Source organism: Synchiropus splendidus, chromosome 11 (assembly GCF_027744825.2).
Source record: "Synchiropus splendidus isolate RoL2022-P1 chromosome 11, RoL_Sspl_1.0, whole genome shotgun sequence".
Lineage (NCBI taxonomy): Eukaryota > Metazoa > Chordata > Actinopteri > Syngnathiformes > Callionymidae > Synchiropus > Synchiropus splendidus.
The window spans coordinates 3,790,204-3,808,197 of NC_071344.1; the positions used below are offsets into that span (position 1 = coordinate 3,790,204).

At 43.5% G+C, this 17,994-nt stretch overlaps 3 protein-coding genes across 4 annotated transcripts; 1 reads left to right on the forward strand and 2 right to left on the reverse strand.

Annotated features, from left to right (window-relative positions):
• Positions 1 to 64: 64 nt before the first annotated feature.
• Positions 65 to 2,174, reverse strand: si:dkey-6i22.5 (polyamine-modulated factor 1). Its single transcript, XM_053879247.1, has 5 exons — positions 1,841 to 2,174; positions 881 to 983; positions 693 to 793; positions 408 to 603; positions 65 to 196 (listed from the first exon to the last, which is right to left on the reverse strand). The coding sequence occupies exons 1-5, from the start codon at positions 2,017 to 2,019 to the stop codon at positions 137 to 139; spliced, it is 639 nt and encodes a 212-aa protein (XP_053735222.1). The 5' UTR covers positions 2,020 to 2,174; the 3' UTR covers positions 65 to 136.
• On the forward strand, positions 2,159 to 5,146 carry tmx2a (thioredoxin-related transmembrane protein 2a). The gene is made up of 8 exons (XM_053879246.1): positions 2,159 to 2,371; positions 2,609 to 2,669; positions 2,977 to 3,090; positions 3,185 to 3,261; positions 3,869 to 3,975; positions 4,084 to 4,149; positions 4,227 to 4,356; positions 4,421 to 5,146. The coding sequence occupies exons 1-8, from the start codon at positions 2,183 to 2,185 to the stop codon at positions 4,571 to 4,573; spliced, it is 897 nt and encodes a 298-aa protein (XP_053735221.1). The 5' UTR covers positions 2,159 to 2,182; the 3' UTR covers positions 4,574 to 5,146.
• zdhhc5b (zinc finger DHHC-type palmitoyltransferase 5b) lies at positions 5,119 to 17,864 on the reverse strand. Of its 2 annotated transcripts, none has more exons than XM_053879245.1 (12): positions 17,752 to 17,864; positions 14,628 to 15,877; positions 14,224 to 14,345; positions 13,551 to 13,708; positions 12,625 to 12,797; positions 12,433 to 12,535; positions 12,231 to 12,322; positions 11,879 to 12,011; positions 10,229 to 10,343; positions 9,992 to 10,098; positions 7,851 to 8,761; positions 5,119 to 7,107 (listed from the first exon to the last, which is right to left on the reverse strand). In XM_053879245.1, exons 2-12 carry the CDS (start codon positions 14,774 to 14,776, stop codon positions 7,002 to 7,004), a joined length of 2,169 nt encoding a protein of 722 aa, XP_053735220.1. In that variant the 5' UTR covers positions 14,777 to 15,877; positions 17,752 to 17,864; the 3' UTR covers positions 5,119 to 7,001. The 2 variants fall into 2 exon arrangements, with proteins under 2 accessions (XP_053735220.1, XP_053735219.1); XM_053879244.1 differs by lacking the exon at positions 17,752 to 17,864 and adding an exon at positions 17,561 to 17,718.
• Between the last annotated feature and the right edge of the window lie 130 nt (positions 17,865 to 17,994).

Genomic DNA, 17,994 nt, shown 5'->3' on the forward strand with positions numbered 1-17,994 from the left:
CGTAATGGCAGACGTAAACACAGAAATTACCTTAACTGTAGGCTAAACGAGCACATTCGGCACATGGGTTTTCAAACTTTTATTTTCTGACAGAGCACGAAAACACAAACGACGTACATATTTTTAACATCATTGATTAGAACACATTTCCAGGATGAAGAGTGGATGAGAGGCGTCCAAATTCGCTGACCGTCACCTGAAAGAAATTCGAAATTCCAATCATTAATGTTTCTTTTTGTATTTATTTTATGAAATTCAGAAATATGTTATCAAAACAATTTATTGATCATATAATTTTATTTATTTTAGTTTAAGATACGATTACTAAGTGTGACTCCCTGCACAATCTTTCATCTTTCAAACATACTCGGTTGTTCCACTGTAATTCATTTTCCCACATCCTTTACCTTCCAGTCCTCAACAGCTGCAGCAATCTTTTGCTCAGTCTGAGTGATATTTTCTCTGCCAGCCCGAACCTTCTCCGCGATGGTGGCATTCTCTGCTTGGATCTTTTTCAACTCCTTTTGCAGGTAGGCCTCTTGTTTCTTATAGTAGGGTACCAGAAAACTACCCACGTCTTTTTCAGGAACGCCAGTAGGTCGCCTTTCAGAAGAGGAAAATGAGCACTTGGAGTTACTGTCGTGGAACTGCTGACCAAATACACGTGAAAAAGCATCATTATTTAAACCCACCATGCAGGCTCGGGATTGTTCCTGGCTTCACTCTCCAGTTTGTCCAGCGCATTCAGTTTGGACTCAAACCGGCCTTCCTCAATCATTCTGTTAATGTCCTCCTGTAGACACAAACAATGACTTGCCACTGCAGCCGGCTGCACGATGCATGTTTGTTATGTTGCATAAATCATATCAAAATCACGCACCTGTATTGCTTTTCTGAGTTCCTCAATAAATTCCTTATGAATGGACGCAACCAACTTAGGGTTATTTTTGTATAAGACACCAAACTTGCTGGCAAACTGCTCCCTAATGAAGAGACAAGAGAGACCGTTTATAAGGAGAAAAGACAGCAATATAACATTAAGAATCATCAACAGCAATGGTGAATGACAGTTATCCGCTGCCCTGTGTTGTTTCAGAGGCATGAGCCGACATTTCTTACCGGTGTATGTTCAAAATAAAATGTGAATTTCTGACATCACATCTTTAGAATGTTGATGGATATTAACTTTGTTCTACAGTGACGTGAGGATCTGAGGAACTCTTTTTTTGTTTTTTCATACAAGAAACTCAAGTTAAAAACACTAGTAGTAACTCAGTCTGATTCAGCTTCCTAGATCAAGGGGATTCTGTTCTGTGACTGCAAAAATGTAGGAACAAAAAAAGCATCCACTCCATGCAAGTTATCGTCATTCAATAAATATATACATAGTGTAATGCCTCACTAGCATCACATATGTATTTAAAATCCACTTAAATTAGTCACATATTTAATGATCTTAATCTTTATATATTGATTAAAAAAAGTTTTAATGCTTAATGCAGACTTAATTTCCCTCATGCTTTGATAGTTTTGGTCCTGTGAAGTATGTCCAGGGTGAGATAATAACTGAATGACCAAGTCCTTGAACTTAACAATAACTGTCAACGTGTGACGACATTTAGACAAATGAATAACTCCTGAACACGTTGGAAAAAAAAAACTCCATTCAAGTCATTCATCCCTGTTTTTTTCGCAGTGTTCGAGTTTAACTGGTCAATGAACAAGAGGCTGTATTCAATAAAGCACTCGCACAATTGCAGGAAGACCACTGTCGGCGCGGAATGACGCCTAAAACCATATATACAGTGGGTACATTCAAAAACGAAGAAAGCCTGGTCACCTGGCAATGCACATGAACTTCTCGATACTGGTCTCTAAGATTTTTTCAAACAGCTTGAACCGACCACAACCAGCAGCAGAAGGTGCGGCGACCGACTCTTTCGGGGGACCATCTTGTGGAGTGCTTGAATCACCGACATTTTCTGCTTCTTTTCGCGGAGGAGCCGCGTTTTCCTCCATGACTCCAGTCAGTTTATGTTTCGCACTACCCGCCAAAACAACGGCAAGCCGTGAGGGCTAAAAGAGCTCTTGGCCAAGTCCAGTGCGCCTGCGCGCTGCCGCACGCTGGTCCAGCCAGCTGCTTCAGCTGTCACTCTGCTGGCCGGACGCGAGGGCACACGACATGGGTTTAGTGACGGGACTCTGCGCTTTCTTGTACCATCTACCCCAGATTTACAAGTGGCTGCTGAAGCCTTATTACATCTGCTCTTTCTTAATGACGATTGCCTTCCTGGTGGTTCGGAAGACCCCCGGTTTGTGCGAACACCTGGCGTCGCAGCGGGAGGACGGGAACTCCTGCGACTTTGACTGGGTGAGCGCGTGTTAGGGTTCGGGGGCAGGGTGGGCCTCGTGGAGGATCATCGAGATCTGCCCACGAGTAGTGTTTTTTTTGTAAAGTCTAATATGTGAGGGCGGTATTTTATTGAATAATTGTTAATTGTGGATGAATTAAATCGGACGTCGTGTTACGCACGCCCACTTTTAAAGCGCTGACGCAAACTTCTCTCCTATTTTAATGTTCGTTTGACCCCGCTCTTCTTTCTTTCAGAGAGAACTTGAGATCCTCATGTTCCTCAGCGCAATCGTCATGATGAAGAACAGAAGAGCGAGTCAGTAACTCCCCCCAGCCTCCTCCCTCCTTCCATACACATTGTTTATGGTCAACAACTGACACAACACGGACTTGTTCACAATACAAACAAATACGGCTACGGTGACTTCTCATCCACTCCTCCCAAACACTCAGAGTAGATGTTAAAATGTGACCATCAAGATAATGTGTGACGGTTTAAATCCTTGAAACCAGATATGAAGTCCTCCATAAGGAAGTTTGGTCTCCAGAGCGTAGCTTTGTTGGATAAACATTGCACTGCAGGGCCACTCTCTGACCTTGAGGCTGTGTTGTTATTGTCTCAGTCACCATGGAGCAGCACATCGGTAACCTCTTCCTCTTCAGCAAAGTCGCCAATGTCATCCTCTTCTTCAGGCTGGACATTCGACTCGGCATCCTCTACCTCACTCTGTGTGTAGGTCAGTAGTAATGCACCCAAATATTCAACAAACATTCAGTCCCATGTGACTGTCACTGACTTTTACTCTCTGTCCATGTGACTTGTGTCCGCAGCGTTTGTCATGACCTGCAAGCCCCCTGTCTACATGGGCCCGGAGTACATCAAATACTTCAGCGACAAGACCATCGATGTGAGTTCTCGAGTGGCGTGAGTGAGTTCACAAATCAAGCTGGGGGCACTTCAAAAATGCTACAAATGACTGGATAATGGCTGATGAATATCTTGAGTTTCCCATGAAATATCTATCGTAAGTGCAAGTATGAATTTGGTATTATCTGGTTTATGCAGGTTAAAATGTAAGTCAGACTAATGACATGTAATTGGTGCGTGTCATGCATTGGGGCTATGTTTGTTTGTGTGTTTGTATACAGGATAACTCCAAACAGACATGTACTGTAGTGAAACTTTCAGGGCTGCTAGGAAATTTAGATTTACGAACGTTCTATCGTTCTCCCTTTGATTTTCAGTACCGAACATCCGCTCAGGCAGGAAACTGACATTTTGATTAAAAAAAACCACAACAGCATCACTGTACTAGATAACCTTTCATGTCACTATATTTTGAGGCTCTTCTTACTTGGCATCACTTCTTTTCTTGTCTTTCAGTTGCGCCTTAGCGCTATTGCCATCTGGTGTCCATTTTAGCTCATTACACCCTGAATGTTCATCAGAGAATATATTAATAATATAAGCGTGGAATGTTTGTTTTTTTAAGTTAAATATTTGTTCAACGCTAGGAGGAGCTGCAAAGTGACTCGCGGGTCACATGGATCGTTGAATTCTACGCCAACTGGTCGTCGGACTGCCAGTCATTCGCTCCAGTCTTTGCTGACCTGTCACTCAAGTAGGTGTTAAATGTCTGATCGAGTAAATTTTGAGAACAAAAAATAAAGTTATTGCGCTAAAAGACAAGGAATGTGGATAAAAATGTATGATATATTAATATTTTCAGATATAACTGCGCTGGACTTCGATTTGGAAAGGTGGACGTGGGACGTTACGGGGACGTTTCAGAGAGGTCAGTTGGTCCAGGAGATGTCGAGGGATCAGACATATAGAGAGCAGCTACTGTCAAACACTTCTTGCTCTTCTCAGGTACAAAGTGAGCACCTCCCCTCTCTCCAAGCAACTCCCCACACTCGCGCTGTTCCAGGGAGGGCACGAAATCATGCGACGCCCTTTAGTGGACAGTAAAGGGAGAGCAGTGTCGTGGACTTTCAATGAGGTCTGTTCTGATGGAAGGATATGTGATCATTTCTGTTCAATAACTGAAAGCGTCTCATTCTCAGGAGAACATCATCCGGGAGTTTAATCTCAACGAGCTTTTCCAAAAATCCAAGAAGCTGGTCAAGGCTCGAGGGCTGAAGGGAGAGGAGCTCATCACTGAGCAGGAAGAAGGTCTACCTGAGGGCGACCCGACTGAGGGCAAGAAAGACCAGTGACGTGGGCCAGCAGGAGCTTCTTAACTTATTTTTATAATGATCTGAAGCATTATCAGCTATGCATTGATGTGGACTCCCACTTGTCATGGAATGTTCATGCGTTCCTCAGGTATCTTCTAGCTAAATTAAGTAGTGATGGGTTGATAAGGCTTCAGCGAACTGTCTTCTGATTTTCAGAGCTCAGTAGATGGCGCTATTGGTTTAAGAATGATGTGAGGTTCCAGCGAACTGGTTGCAAACATTATATAGCAGATGGTGCCATCTCAAAATTAAAACCCTGTTTCATGAGACCTCATTATCCCATCACGAGTTTTAAGGTTCTGTTTACTGGCGAGTTCGAGATACCCCACCTCGAACTGACCTTGGAGGCGTTTACAAGTGAGAGATGTTACACTTTAACTTTGCCTGAAACATCCAGCCTGAGTAGGGGACGTGAATTTGCTAATCATTGCTACAGCAGAGAATACATGTGTTTAAATATTAAATAAATGCAGTGTTCTGTTTCTGGAAAGTGTGTTACAAGGCTGCATAATCACAATGTTTGCCACAGTGTCACTCAGTTCGACCTTTTATTTTGAGAAGACATTTTTTTAAAAATACATAAGGCCATTTTTGGATTTTTATATTCTCGTACTGATGACCGTAAAAGTGGTTCCACTCATCACACCCCACTACAGCAATATTTATTTTTCACACTTTTTTTCTTTACACTCATGATTCAACTTGTTCTGCGTCACTCGACTTGGCTGCCGTTTCTGGTTGCTTGTGCCTTGAACTGTTACCATCATAAATGTCCTCACGCATCTGCACACCAGCGACATTCAGCAAACATCATGCACACTGAAGACGGAGCCAGGGAGGGTCACAAACTTCCAACTGCAGTTTGGGTTCACTGCGTGCTTCAAGTGTGCTTATTTTTCTCCCCCCAAAAACACACATGCTACACTGAAATAATTTACTGCAAACACCACTGTGGTCCTCTACTGCTGACATACTGATTTCAGAGTAATGCCCAGGTCTAAAATCAAATGTGCACACATGCTTCCCTTTATCTGGACTCACCAGGACATCGAACCGTCAATAAAACCGCCGTGTCTGTAGAAAAATAACTGAATGGCCTCTGAAGGGGGAAAGGAATAAAATAGCTCTGTAGAAAATTACCTTTTAAAATAAAATTTCTATAACACATCTCATAATAAAATATCAGTCTACTTCGCTTCTCATCCAACAAAACGGGTGCAGAACGCGACCCGGCATGAGTTGGTGAAAAATAAATAAGCCCCTCCCTCACTGACCCTCCAATTGTACGGCCGTCTGGCGAGATATAAAGTTCAAGAAACTGCACTCCTTAACAAACATTACAGCATAAAGAAATGAACACAGGACACGTAATGGTCTTAAAGCTACAAACTGATTTTGCATAATGTCTATGGCATCAACATTGCAAGCGTACATTCCACAAAGATCTGTGTGCGGCGCTCGATGACTCAGGCTACGTCCACATGACCGTCGTAAAAGAGCATTTGGGATTTGCATTTTCCAACCTTGCAAATATGCATCGAACAGACACGGAAAAGGTAAAACATTTTAGTGTGACTCTTCTTGTGATTGTTGCAGTTAGTTCAACCACTCGTCCCAACTACTGACTCACTATAGCAGGGCACGTACCAACAGAACCATCAGAGCATAATGTACAACTTTTTTTTGGTGTGAGGCTGCATTGTAAAAACAATTAAAAAAAAGAAAAGCACATAACATAAAAAGAAGTCACAAAAGTCGACCATCGCGATCACACAATTTGGTAATGTGAACGCAGCTCCTGTGGCGTTTAGCAATAAAGACAATGTATCTTCCTCAACTGTCCTCCAAAAGATCCTTGTTCTCTTTGGATGACTGTGGCTGATGCAGCCGTCAATCATAACTGGATTAAGAAAAGAATAAAATCACACACAGCAGCCACCCGCAGGAACAGCTATCAACACCTGACAATAGTACCCAGTAATGATCTGTATGATTTCATACACATATTTGTACATATAAAACAATATTTTAAAACAAAGATTTACAAAACTAAAATGACGTTTATGATTTGGGGGCGTCTCACGACGATTGTCCTGTGGTCCGTTCTGACAAAATAAAGGTTTGTTTTTCTGCTCAGCTGCAGCAAACCGCCCTCCGAAGGTCCTGTCAGAAGTGTCACACACGTACCAGAGTAAAGAAGAGACTCTTGCATTCAGTCTATCACTCGCTCAGACAGCCGTCCAGGGAAAAACCACCCACTCAATGATCAGATTCAGAAGGTGGGGATCCAGAGTTTCCTCCTCTGCAGCACGTTGACTCTCAGAGTGGCTCACTCACCATCAGGCTCAGTGAGTGGCGGATGTCCAGTGGCCTTCCCCCTCAATGTTGCCTGACGAACCGACGCCTCCTAAACTGAAATCTCATAAGTTGTTCCTCCGACACCTGTCACCTTCTTCACCCCGCCTCCTGGCTTGGATGAGGTGTGATTGGCCATCATCATGCGAGAGGAGGACCTGAGGAGAAGCAACACCCGTGATCACAACAACATACCTGCACTGTAAAAGACAACCACCGTTCCAACTTGTGCTACAGCATGTTGTGCTCTGACTGGTGACAAGTCAAATCGCTAAAAGGCCTGGCTAAAAAGGTGATTGTGGTGTTTACTTCAAAAGAAAAACAAAGGCAGAAGTGACCAAAGCTGAGCAGACAGTTTCCAACTTCCTTCTGACACAACTTTCTTGAGTCACTCTCAACCTGACTCAGCTCCAGAACAATAGATGGCCCAGTAGTTCCGCGGGTCAGAGCAGCAGTACCATGGGTCACTTGGTCTGGTTTCCCATTTCTACTCCTCATGAGTGTCAATATTTGCTGTGCAGACCTGAGTCTGATACAGAACCATGAATTTAGGTTTGAGCAACTTTAGCCTCCTGAAACTCTGTGTCCTTGTGCTTTCCTTTTGTCTTTACAGAGAGATATTTTGAGACTCGAGTCGCATCATCCTGTCACACTCAGGTCTCACGTGGTTAAACTTTGGATCAGTGTTTGACAGGCAGGATTATTTTTAAACATCAAACATGCTCTGCTGTATTGTTGGAAAACAAGTGTCAGAAAACTGGAGGAGAAAAAGACTCACACACATCAGGGAGGAAGAGGATGGCTGACACAACAAAGAGGAGGAAGAAGAGGGAGGTTAGGATCACATGGACGCAGGAGGGTAACACGCCAAGAGGCTGGACCATGAGACACCATCACTCACTGTGCAACCTGGTGGCCTCCTCCGCCTCGCGGCACGTTGCCCCCTCCAGGAGGCCGGGGTCGGTTCTGAGACAACGCCTCCCCGGTGTAGGACTGAGACTTTCCGAGGGAGAGGCCGCGGGGGGGCGGGGAGACAGGGGGTTCGGAGGAGTACGCCCCAGGTGATGAGGAAGATGACGAAGGGTTCCGGTGGGCGTAAGAGAAGTCTTGGTTATTTTGGAGCAGGTGCAGGGTCTCCTGGGGTCGAGTGGAAGTGGGAGTAGGCGGGACAGAAGTACGCAGGTAGACCCTGTGGGGAGAGGAGAAAGTGGCAGAGCCCTGGAGCAGCTGCCCCTCCCTCTGCTGTGCGATCTGAGCCGAGAGGAAGGGCGAGGTGTAGCCCTGCAGCGGGGTGCCGGATGACACCATTCCAGTTTTGTCCATGATATTCGGCGAGGGCAGCAGACTGCGAGTCTTTTGTGGCGACAGCTCGTGGGCGGCCGATTCGAACACTGGGCTCTCAGACGGCGTCAGCAAGCTGTCGTAGGACAAGCTGCCGTTCCGGGGCGTCTGATTGGCCAGGCTCTTGTAGCTAGTGTCTGTGGTGCCCTCTGAGTGGAGCGTGGCCAGTGGGTTGTGAGCTGTCTGCGCGGAGCGCAGGCTGGAGGAGTGAGAGCCGGCGGCAGACAGCACCAGCGAGGATGGATAGGAGGTGTTGGAGCGTCCAGTCAGGGAGTAACCCGACATGCCTCCTGACACTCCACCAGGACCCCCGGGGCCGTCACTCCTCTCCCCTCCCCCTCTGCGCATGCCTACCCCTCCCACTCCCACCGTGGACCCGTCCAGGCTGCTAGGTTCGGATCGGTAGCTGGGCTGGCGACTGGACTGCAAGATGGAGGGAGAAGGAGAGTCCAGACTGTCCCCGCGGATCATCTGAGAAGAGCATGAGAGACAGAGCAAATGCAGAGGAGATGTGAGCAGCAGGAAGGAGTTGAGGAAGAATGGAAAAGTGCAGAGGAGGGACAAAGAAAAGTTAACACCTCCACGTTACACAATGGCATCAAACAGCACAGACAGACTTCATCCTAAAGGTTCAGACAGGGAAAAGAGTGGTGGGGAAACTTGAGTGCTTGACCAGTGCTCTACTCCACCATCATCATCATCACACTAGTGGGTCAGGACTAACTGGCTTCAGCAGGCATCACCACTTCATGTCAAAGATTTGGGATACGTCCACACTACTGCACTTCAAACGTAATAGTCAATGTTTAATGGATCATCATGAGTCAAACATATTTTTCAAGTGTGACAGGTGCTGCCTCAAAATGCGGAAAATCTCCATTTGTAATTCAATGCAATATATTAGTGTACGAGTCCTGGTATTTGATAAGCCATGCACCTTGCTCTTAAATCTCCAGAAAACAACAGTACGACAACCGGATACCAACAGTGAGGGAAACATGGGTTACAACGGCATGTGTGTGCATGTCTGAGTGGGAGGTGCAGTGAGTGCTGGTTCTCAAAGTGAACAGACCAGTGACACGTCAAATGAACAACAGCATAACAATTCGACAATTACTGTCTCTTCCAAGCAGTGTTGGAAAAATAGAATTTACTAAAAACTTCACCCCATTTACAATGATCACATGTGCCCCTGTGGATTTTTGATGTGTGTCATGAACCCTAAAAAAAGTGCAGTGTGGACGTAGCCTGTGAGAACACAAAAATGGAAGTATACATAAAATGAAATGCACATTCCCATCAATGCATTTCCAGGGGGAAAGGATAGATCAACTCAGACACACAGACGGTATACACACATTACACTAGCTGAGACTTACTGATCAACTGACGGCCACTGAATGATCAATTTCGAGTGAAAACAAAAAGAAGGTCATGGCATTAACCTCTCTGAGCACCAAAGAATGTATATGGAACAAACTGTAGCAGTAGCATTTATTATTCAGTTCACTGCTGCATCACCACACTGAGACAAAGTTTTTTTCTCTCCCTGCATTAAAAACAAGAGCTGAGAAGCTGAAGCTTTAAAAAAAGAACAATGCAGTAATCAGATTAGCTTTATGTCATCAATGTCGCATGTAAACTGATAATTGCCAGCTATTTTTGCAGTACAAACAAAGCAGTTTCAGAGAGTGTGTGTACCTTGCTAGCGTGCGTGAGGGCAGTGTGGTTTCTTCCAGGGCTGGTGTACGGAGGCCGATACTTGCACATCGCTGGTGTGTTTGGAGCTTCAGTCAACAGACTGCTCTCTGTAAGACAATAATTCCAAGGCAAACCGTTTGAACAAGGAGTGTTTGGAATTGGCAACAGTCAAGAGTGATGGGATATTTCATCTGAGGTCTGCAGTCTTCACATCAATGTTGACATTTTGTGTCTCACCCTCTGTGTCAGCGCGGGGCAGGCCTGGATATCGCAGATCCTGTTTAGGAGGAGGGGGTGGGGGAGGCTCCGCATCTGCTGACTGGCTCTCTGTTTGGTCGATGCTGCTCTTGGACTGAAAAACATTTGGAACTGTCTTGACAAAGGACAACACCCAAACAATTCAGACCAAGTGCAACTGGTGAAGTATGTATAACCTTGCCACAAGGCAGGTAAGAATTTTCCTCCATCACAAGGGCATCTCTGCAAAATGATTTTGCTTTCCATACATACATCATCAGTTATCCAGCATTTGGTTCTCTTCAGGGTCTTGGGGAGAGCTGAAGGCTATCCCAGCGGTCAATGGGTGAGAGGCAGGAATACACCTCAGACAGGGTGCCAGTCCATCACAGGGAAACACACACACACACACACACACACACACACACACACACACACACACACACACACACACACACACACACACACACACACACACACACACACACACACACCATTCTCACACATAGGGCTGGGTATCGATTCTAATTTCAAGAATCGATTCGATTCCGATTCTCATGACTTAGAATCGATTATCACAATTCAATTCGATTCGATTCGATCCGATCCGATCCAATCTCGATTCAGGTTAGTATTTAAACCATTTTCTGAGCTATTGCCATAATCACATGACAAGTGACGCAACGTATTAATACTAGTATCATATTGACATTCAACAGGAAATGAATGAAGGATTCATAGTAAATGATAATAAAGATCCAGACACAGAACGCCAGATGTGACTGCTCATGGGACTGGTGCATTATTAGAAATAGGACATGAAAAATTCACCCAAAAGATGCTGCTGTTTAATATTAATGCATTTTTATGTTATTATCAAAATGAAAAAAAAGATATTCTCAGCCAGTGAAAATGTAAACAGAGTGCTGGTTACTGACTTCACAGCAACCTGACGGTCATTGCGCAGTATGTAAACAGTTCTCTGTGGTCTGTAGTACGTACGAGAAGAGGTTCCACTCCTCGTCAATATAGTGAGTTGTCAGACTCGTGTAAGATTGCGAAGCCAGAGATGTCCACGTATCACTTGTAATGCCCACCCTGACTGCTGACTGAAGCTTACTTTTCACGTTTTCTTTTACTGACTGGTGCATGTTTGGGATAACAGACGTTTGCGAGACACCGTAGCATAGTGTGGCTCTGTTACTTTCAATAGCCGCCTGAAGCCTTCGTTTTCAACGACGGAAGACGGGCGCATATCTTTGCAAATGAAAGCCGCAATCGCTTCAGTTATTTTGACAGAGCATGCAGAATTACCCGGTAGTGGTAAAGTTCGCGTCACGTGATTTGTGAGGCCGTCAAAGGGGTTGGACTTCACCCGGAGAATATGTGTTAAAACGTAAATTAATTAATCCGATCTTTGGACATACGAATCGATTTTATGGAATTGATGTACGAATCGATTCAGAATCGGAAAATCGATTTTTTAAACACAGCACTACTCACACACACAAACACGCACACCTAGGGGCTTTTGTTCCAATCACTTTCTATTCAGCATGCTGCTCAGATTATTTAGTTAAATCAACATGATTTAATTTCTGATATTTTTCTTGACACAGTCAAAAGTCTAAGCGCTTATTTTCCTCTCACCCTTGTGCTGTGCTGGTCATTCTGGATGCCATTGTCCAGCACCTTCGCTGCTAACTGGGCCTCAGTAAGAGTCGGTCGGAGAAAAGGAGGTTGCACATCCACTGACTGGGGCTTCCGCCATCGACCAATATATCTGCGGAATGGAGGTGCACCAGCAATTGAGTGAACATTCAAACGTATACAAATAGGCTCCACTGTTTGAGTTGTTTTGACTAACATACTCAAACCTCATTTGCTTATATTTTCATAAACAGAAACTGAAAGTTAAGTCCAAGTGAAACGACAAAACAAAGGCTTGTGGCTCACAAACTGAGAAAGGTGAGCGATTTGTAACACGGAAACAAAGGCTGACCTGGGGGCCTGAGATCTGCAGAGCACATGTGAAATATTCCGCAAGCAGCCATTGGTGAAAGGGTTAACTCCTCCCCGAAACTTTCCAGTCACCTGGTAGGAATTAAAAGGGTGTAAACATGATAGCAATTACCAATGTAAATGTTCAAGATAAATGTTTGTATTGGGTTAGTTCCAAGTTCTCACTTGGGCAACATTAGTACCTGCTCATTGGTGGTTCGTCCCCGAGACACCAGCACAATATGGAACCCGGTGAGTCCAGCAACCGGGACGAAGAACAGACCAGCAACACACATCACCGCCATACTGTATACACAGGCTCAGGAATGTCACGACCAAAAACAAACGTATTAAAGGAGAGAATTCCTTTGCCATATTCACTTCCAAAAGGATACGTGACAGCAGCATGGGGTGTGTGAAGTTGGTGGCGATGGTGCAAAACATAAACCAACCCGAATCCAAACACATCTACAATGTGCGTGGTTAGTGAGAGAAGGAAGAGAAAGAAATATCTGTAATTCCTCCGACCGATACAGTTGTTAACCCATGGACAGTGGTGGTCAAAATCCTGAAAGAAAGAAAAAAATAGTCATAAGGCACCAAGAATACAGCAGAGTGGCTGTCACTCAGGAAAGATGTGTTAACATTCAATCAGCCATTAACAGATACTAAAGGAAAAGGAGCATAGAGATCATGTGATGTGCATCTGTTTTTTTATGTGTGTGTGTGTGTGTGTAACATAAAATACAAACAAATACGCATCACTTTTCTACAAGATTATGGTTTTACAGCAACAGATGGAAAAAATTGAGTTTAACATTGCACTGTGTGTGACAAAACTGTGTGAAAACATGAATTCTTGACAAATTAGACGATGACTTTGACTCTGTCGAAAATTTGGTGTTGCAGAACTTAAGTTACTTTAGAAATCCTGATGACAACATGTGAGTTCATTCTTCTTCTAGGTGCAGCGAGACAACCAATCCGAAAGCGATCACTCCAGTTTCTGCTGAACAACAATCAAATCAAACATGTTCCTACAAGCTTGAAGTCACACTCCACTTGGTCGCAGTGAAGGCTTAACACATTGAAGAACCTTTTCTGTATCATGCTTTCCATTTACATTTCTACATTATTCATCATCGTACGCTTGTTGTGACAAGCCATTTAAGTTGCGCTGGAGCAAATTGCAGAAAAAACTGGCAGCGTACAATTTGTAGTCAAGAACATTTAAGTCTCATACTGAGGAGGGAACTTCAGAATAAAGATTTTAGAAGCATATTATAATAGCAAAGGTTGAGTGTGTTAGCCAAGTCAGTACCTCCACACAGTTGTCACAGACTGAGCAATGCGAGCAGCGTGGTGGTCTGTAGAAGCGGCATGTTGAGCACCACTTCATGCGCACTTGGATGCCTTTGATTTCCACGGTCTTGTAGAGAGGAGCACGGAAATCATCCTCTTTGTCTTCATCCTCCTCCGCTAGGAAAACACAATTAAGAATGAACATTACATTCAAGATTGAATCAGAACAAGGAGTCGGTCACAAACAGTGTTTACAAAGGGGATGAAAGAAAACCACTATGGAAAAACAACTATGCAAATGATACAATTCAGTTGGATCCCGTTATTTGTCAACTAATACGCAGTGTCAACTATTGAAAAATCAAATGAAACACAAAAAACAAGTCAGAGGCTTCAACTTTCTAACTTGCTTATGAAATGCATCTTTAAATATATGATCTTATTTCCTTTCCCTCACTTCAACTGAAGTAATTGGACACACGCTAACCCGCTCCGAGTTCGTATTTGCTATCATTTTTTCTTTTTTTGGAGAAATGTGGAGTTTATATGGAGACAGAATGTTCTTCACAAAATATGCTTGACTTGTCAAGAAGGTTGTGGGAGTTGTTATGCAATGCAAATATGCCACGGAGGCAGAAATAGAATAGTCACTGATAAAACCTTCTAAGATGCTGGGAAGCATTCTGAGTTACCTCTGGGGAATACACCCGGGTCCATGAAAGTGGCCATGCAGAAGTTGGCCAGTGTAAAGAGGAAGATCACAGCGATATAGATTGGAATGGCAGATGAGAAATGTTCTGAAAGCCACGGGCAGCTGAAAAAAAGAGGAAGTAGGAATAAACAACTATTATTGACTTCAGAGATTTTCTCAAAAAGAACTGCACTAAACAAAGGGAGCTGTCAATGCATGTTATGGGAAGGACAGAGAACACCTTTGATGCACATTCAGAAAAGGGTGCGCACGGATGGGCACAATAATACATGGCATGGGTGAGGAGAGCTACTATGAGAAAGTAATAACAAAAACAATAAAGGCAATCATGAAGTCATTTAGAAAAAAATGAGACATTTTCACCACAAACTTGGTCGTACTTACGTGAAGCAGAAAAAGAGGGTTGTGGATCCAACAAGGAATGTGGTGGCGGCAGACACTGGGACATATCGGCTGGGTTTAAAGGGACGGGGAGGAGCAGAAGCTGCGCCAACCACTCCTCCCCCAAGATTGCCCCCATTGAAGCCCGGCATCAAAAACAGTAAGAGGTGGAAGACAGGTGGGACTCGAGCGGACAACCGAGTTGTGGGTGTGCTTAACCGGTCAGAAGGCCGATCGTTGTTCTTGTTCAGTTGGGTCCATAACTCTAAAACTCAAGCCTTAAGGTCAAAAATACAAATCTGTTTGATCGACAAGCAAATATTTAGAATCTATAAAGGTGCCTTATAATACTCTAGAAAAAAATATGTTTATATAAGTGAAATATGATACAAAAATAATTGTAAAAGTAATTTATTTCCGTATGGCTTTACTGCAACAGTTTTTGGTGCAATAATGGAAATAACTCCAATAATAATTTCCTCCTGGCAACCATGAAAACACAACACCGCCAGGCACGAATACACAGGAACAACCCTATGATTATTGAGACGAGACAACTTTGTTCATGAGAAACTTTCAATCATTTGTACTTGTTTGTTTCTCATTCTCAGGGGCTTATCTTTATGTGCTGGATTTCCTGTCTAAAATAACATATTGGTAAAAGGATAGGACCAGGAAAAAAAGAGGTAGTTGGTGGAAGGATAGCAGACTTAGATCGGAAGCAAACAGAGCAGACTGAGCATAGCAGCTGACAATGACTGCTGTGATTGTCCCAAGAGGGTTTATTTAGGCACTGGGTGGGTCAAAGAAGCTGAGGATGGCGGCAGGGGGGACGATCCAGCATGCCAAACAATGCCAGCAGGGGAAATCGATGCAACCAGCAGTAACAATCTGATCTGCTGAGCAGCAGTAAGCTGGATTTTATTATCTAAAAAAGTGTCAGTTGGTTACCTCTTACGTAACCCCAACTCAAATAGTCTGCACAAGAGCAGATATAATGCTCTCCAAGGTTTCCGGATGGGTACCAGAATCAACTCATTCCAAAAAGAAGCTCGGTGTAAGTCACTGCAGTGTCACCACACTTGGCCAGGTCTGCATAGACTGACCGCTCCCACCTCCAGTTCCTTAGCACAGAACACCCTGTTTCCATCACGCATTCTTTAAACATAGCCATGGAGTCTCATCATCGAATGCAAGCCGCTTTCTCTTTTAACCGTTTTTCTTTTAGGTCCGTGGCACACTGCTGGATGGCTCTGAAAAACAGATTTTGAAATTGCGATTACATTTTATAAACAACAGTTTTGATATGTGGTTGATTTAATGTTGCAAATGAGGATTTTATAAGCAGCATGTGCTCATTAAAAATGCATCTCAACACCAAATGAGTCATACACATGACAATATGTATCAATTCATGAATAAACATCAGCAGCAGATCATTTCAAGATATTCATATGAAAATCTAACATGGCATAACTGAACACTGAAAGTAATACAACAAAGAAAAACACATTTCATCAATGAGATCATAGTCAGCAGCCATTATAGAATACTCCACTAATAGTTGGATGAGAAATACAATGGGCAAATTTTAATAAAAGAAGCCAGGAAAGAACCCAGGCCAACTTTACATTGACATTCATCATTCAAACAAGGAGTATTGGTAATTAAAACCTTATCACCTAAAAACGTTTATTGCACCAATAAGGAAGTTAAGGTTGCGCCTCAGCATATCAGAAAAGATTTGAAGATATAAGATGACCTAATTTCACTTATTAAGAAACACTGATCGGACTGCTGCTCCTGGACAAGCACATCAACACGTACACTAGCAGTGCTGATGACCATGACCAACTGTCACCTGAATTCCCCCAGGTGGTCAGGCAAACACAACAGAGGAAATTTAAAGCACCTGAGTAGATCCTCATCTGAGTGACACCTCCCCCCGCCATGTCCGCATGAAAAACTAGTTTGAGCAGATTGAATTTAGCAAAAATAGACCTGGAGTAACAGTGTAATCCGAGACGAGAGCTCCACCTTTAAGCAATCGCTACAAAAACGTAGCAGTGCAGTCAAAACGTCACCTCGACTGTTCTTAATCATGTAATCATCTGTCGTCAACAACACACAATGATAGCGATCTAGCAGTGTTCACTTTGATCATACTCGTTCTTAAGTACACATCCTTTTGAGTGTCCAATTGTTGGTGTCATTTATCGGGTGTAAGTTTGGTTTTACGGAAAGACACAGACTATATTATATTTTTTCCTGTTAACATCATGTAAAATTTGTGGGCATATAAAATGTCAACGTTGGAAAAGAGAAGCAGCATGAAGTATTTTACAGTGCATACTTGTCACTTTCCAACCTGAAGCTGTAACAAGCCCCTTTCTAATCGAAAAACTGTGGCTCTATAGTCTCCAAGTAAATGACTGAACTCACCACCCCTTCTAAAATGACACCATCAGCCCATCTGATGAATCATTTCAAGCCTTTATTGTAGACTTGTGGGAAATCAAGTCATTAAACCAACACACAGGAGAGACGTTTTAACATATATATGTTAAGCCATTATGTCGAACCACATAGGGACATTCGAGGGAAACCTATGATTTGATCACCCTATGACTGACTTAGCCATCAACACCAGAGAAAATACGTTGATTACATGTTTAAATCTAAGGTAGATAGAGAGTGAACATCGCAAACTACAATAACCGAGTCATTTACGTGTGTAACAATCATTATCGCAGTCGGAGCTTCATACTGTAAATTCTATGAGCACTATGTCAGACGAAAGAGCAGCAGGCCCGGGCAAGTCAACTGGCACAACTACAATTCCGTCAACTATTGTGAAAGTCAATTTGAAATGAACTCAATAATGTTCTCGAAAATACTCGGTGGCGATTGAATTTTCACAACAACACACTACTCACTCATTTTGTCGCTGCCCTCCAAAGTTTTTATGACATAGCCCAGTCCCTTCCCACAGCCGAAGCTAAGCTAACGTTACCTGACGATAACGAAAGGACGCTATAACTCAGCATTTTACGTCCATCAGTGTGTGACAGCGTGTCGATATATGAACGCCTAGATATGACAAAGAGCAACGCCCAACAACACGCACCTGGTGTGACAAATTCGAGTTGTCCGACAGACTCTCAAAGAAGGCGAGTCGTTTCGTTGTTGCTAAACTTAGCTGTTAGCAAACTAGCCAGGCCGACATCGGAATCCCGGAAGCGCAGCAAGGTCCCGCAGGTGGGCTCACCAACCAATCAGCGACCAGATACTGGTGCCATGGATGGAGGTTTAAAAATATTTTTGTTTATAGTTTGACACAATTTGGTGTTTTAAAATATGTCACATACAC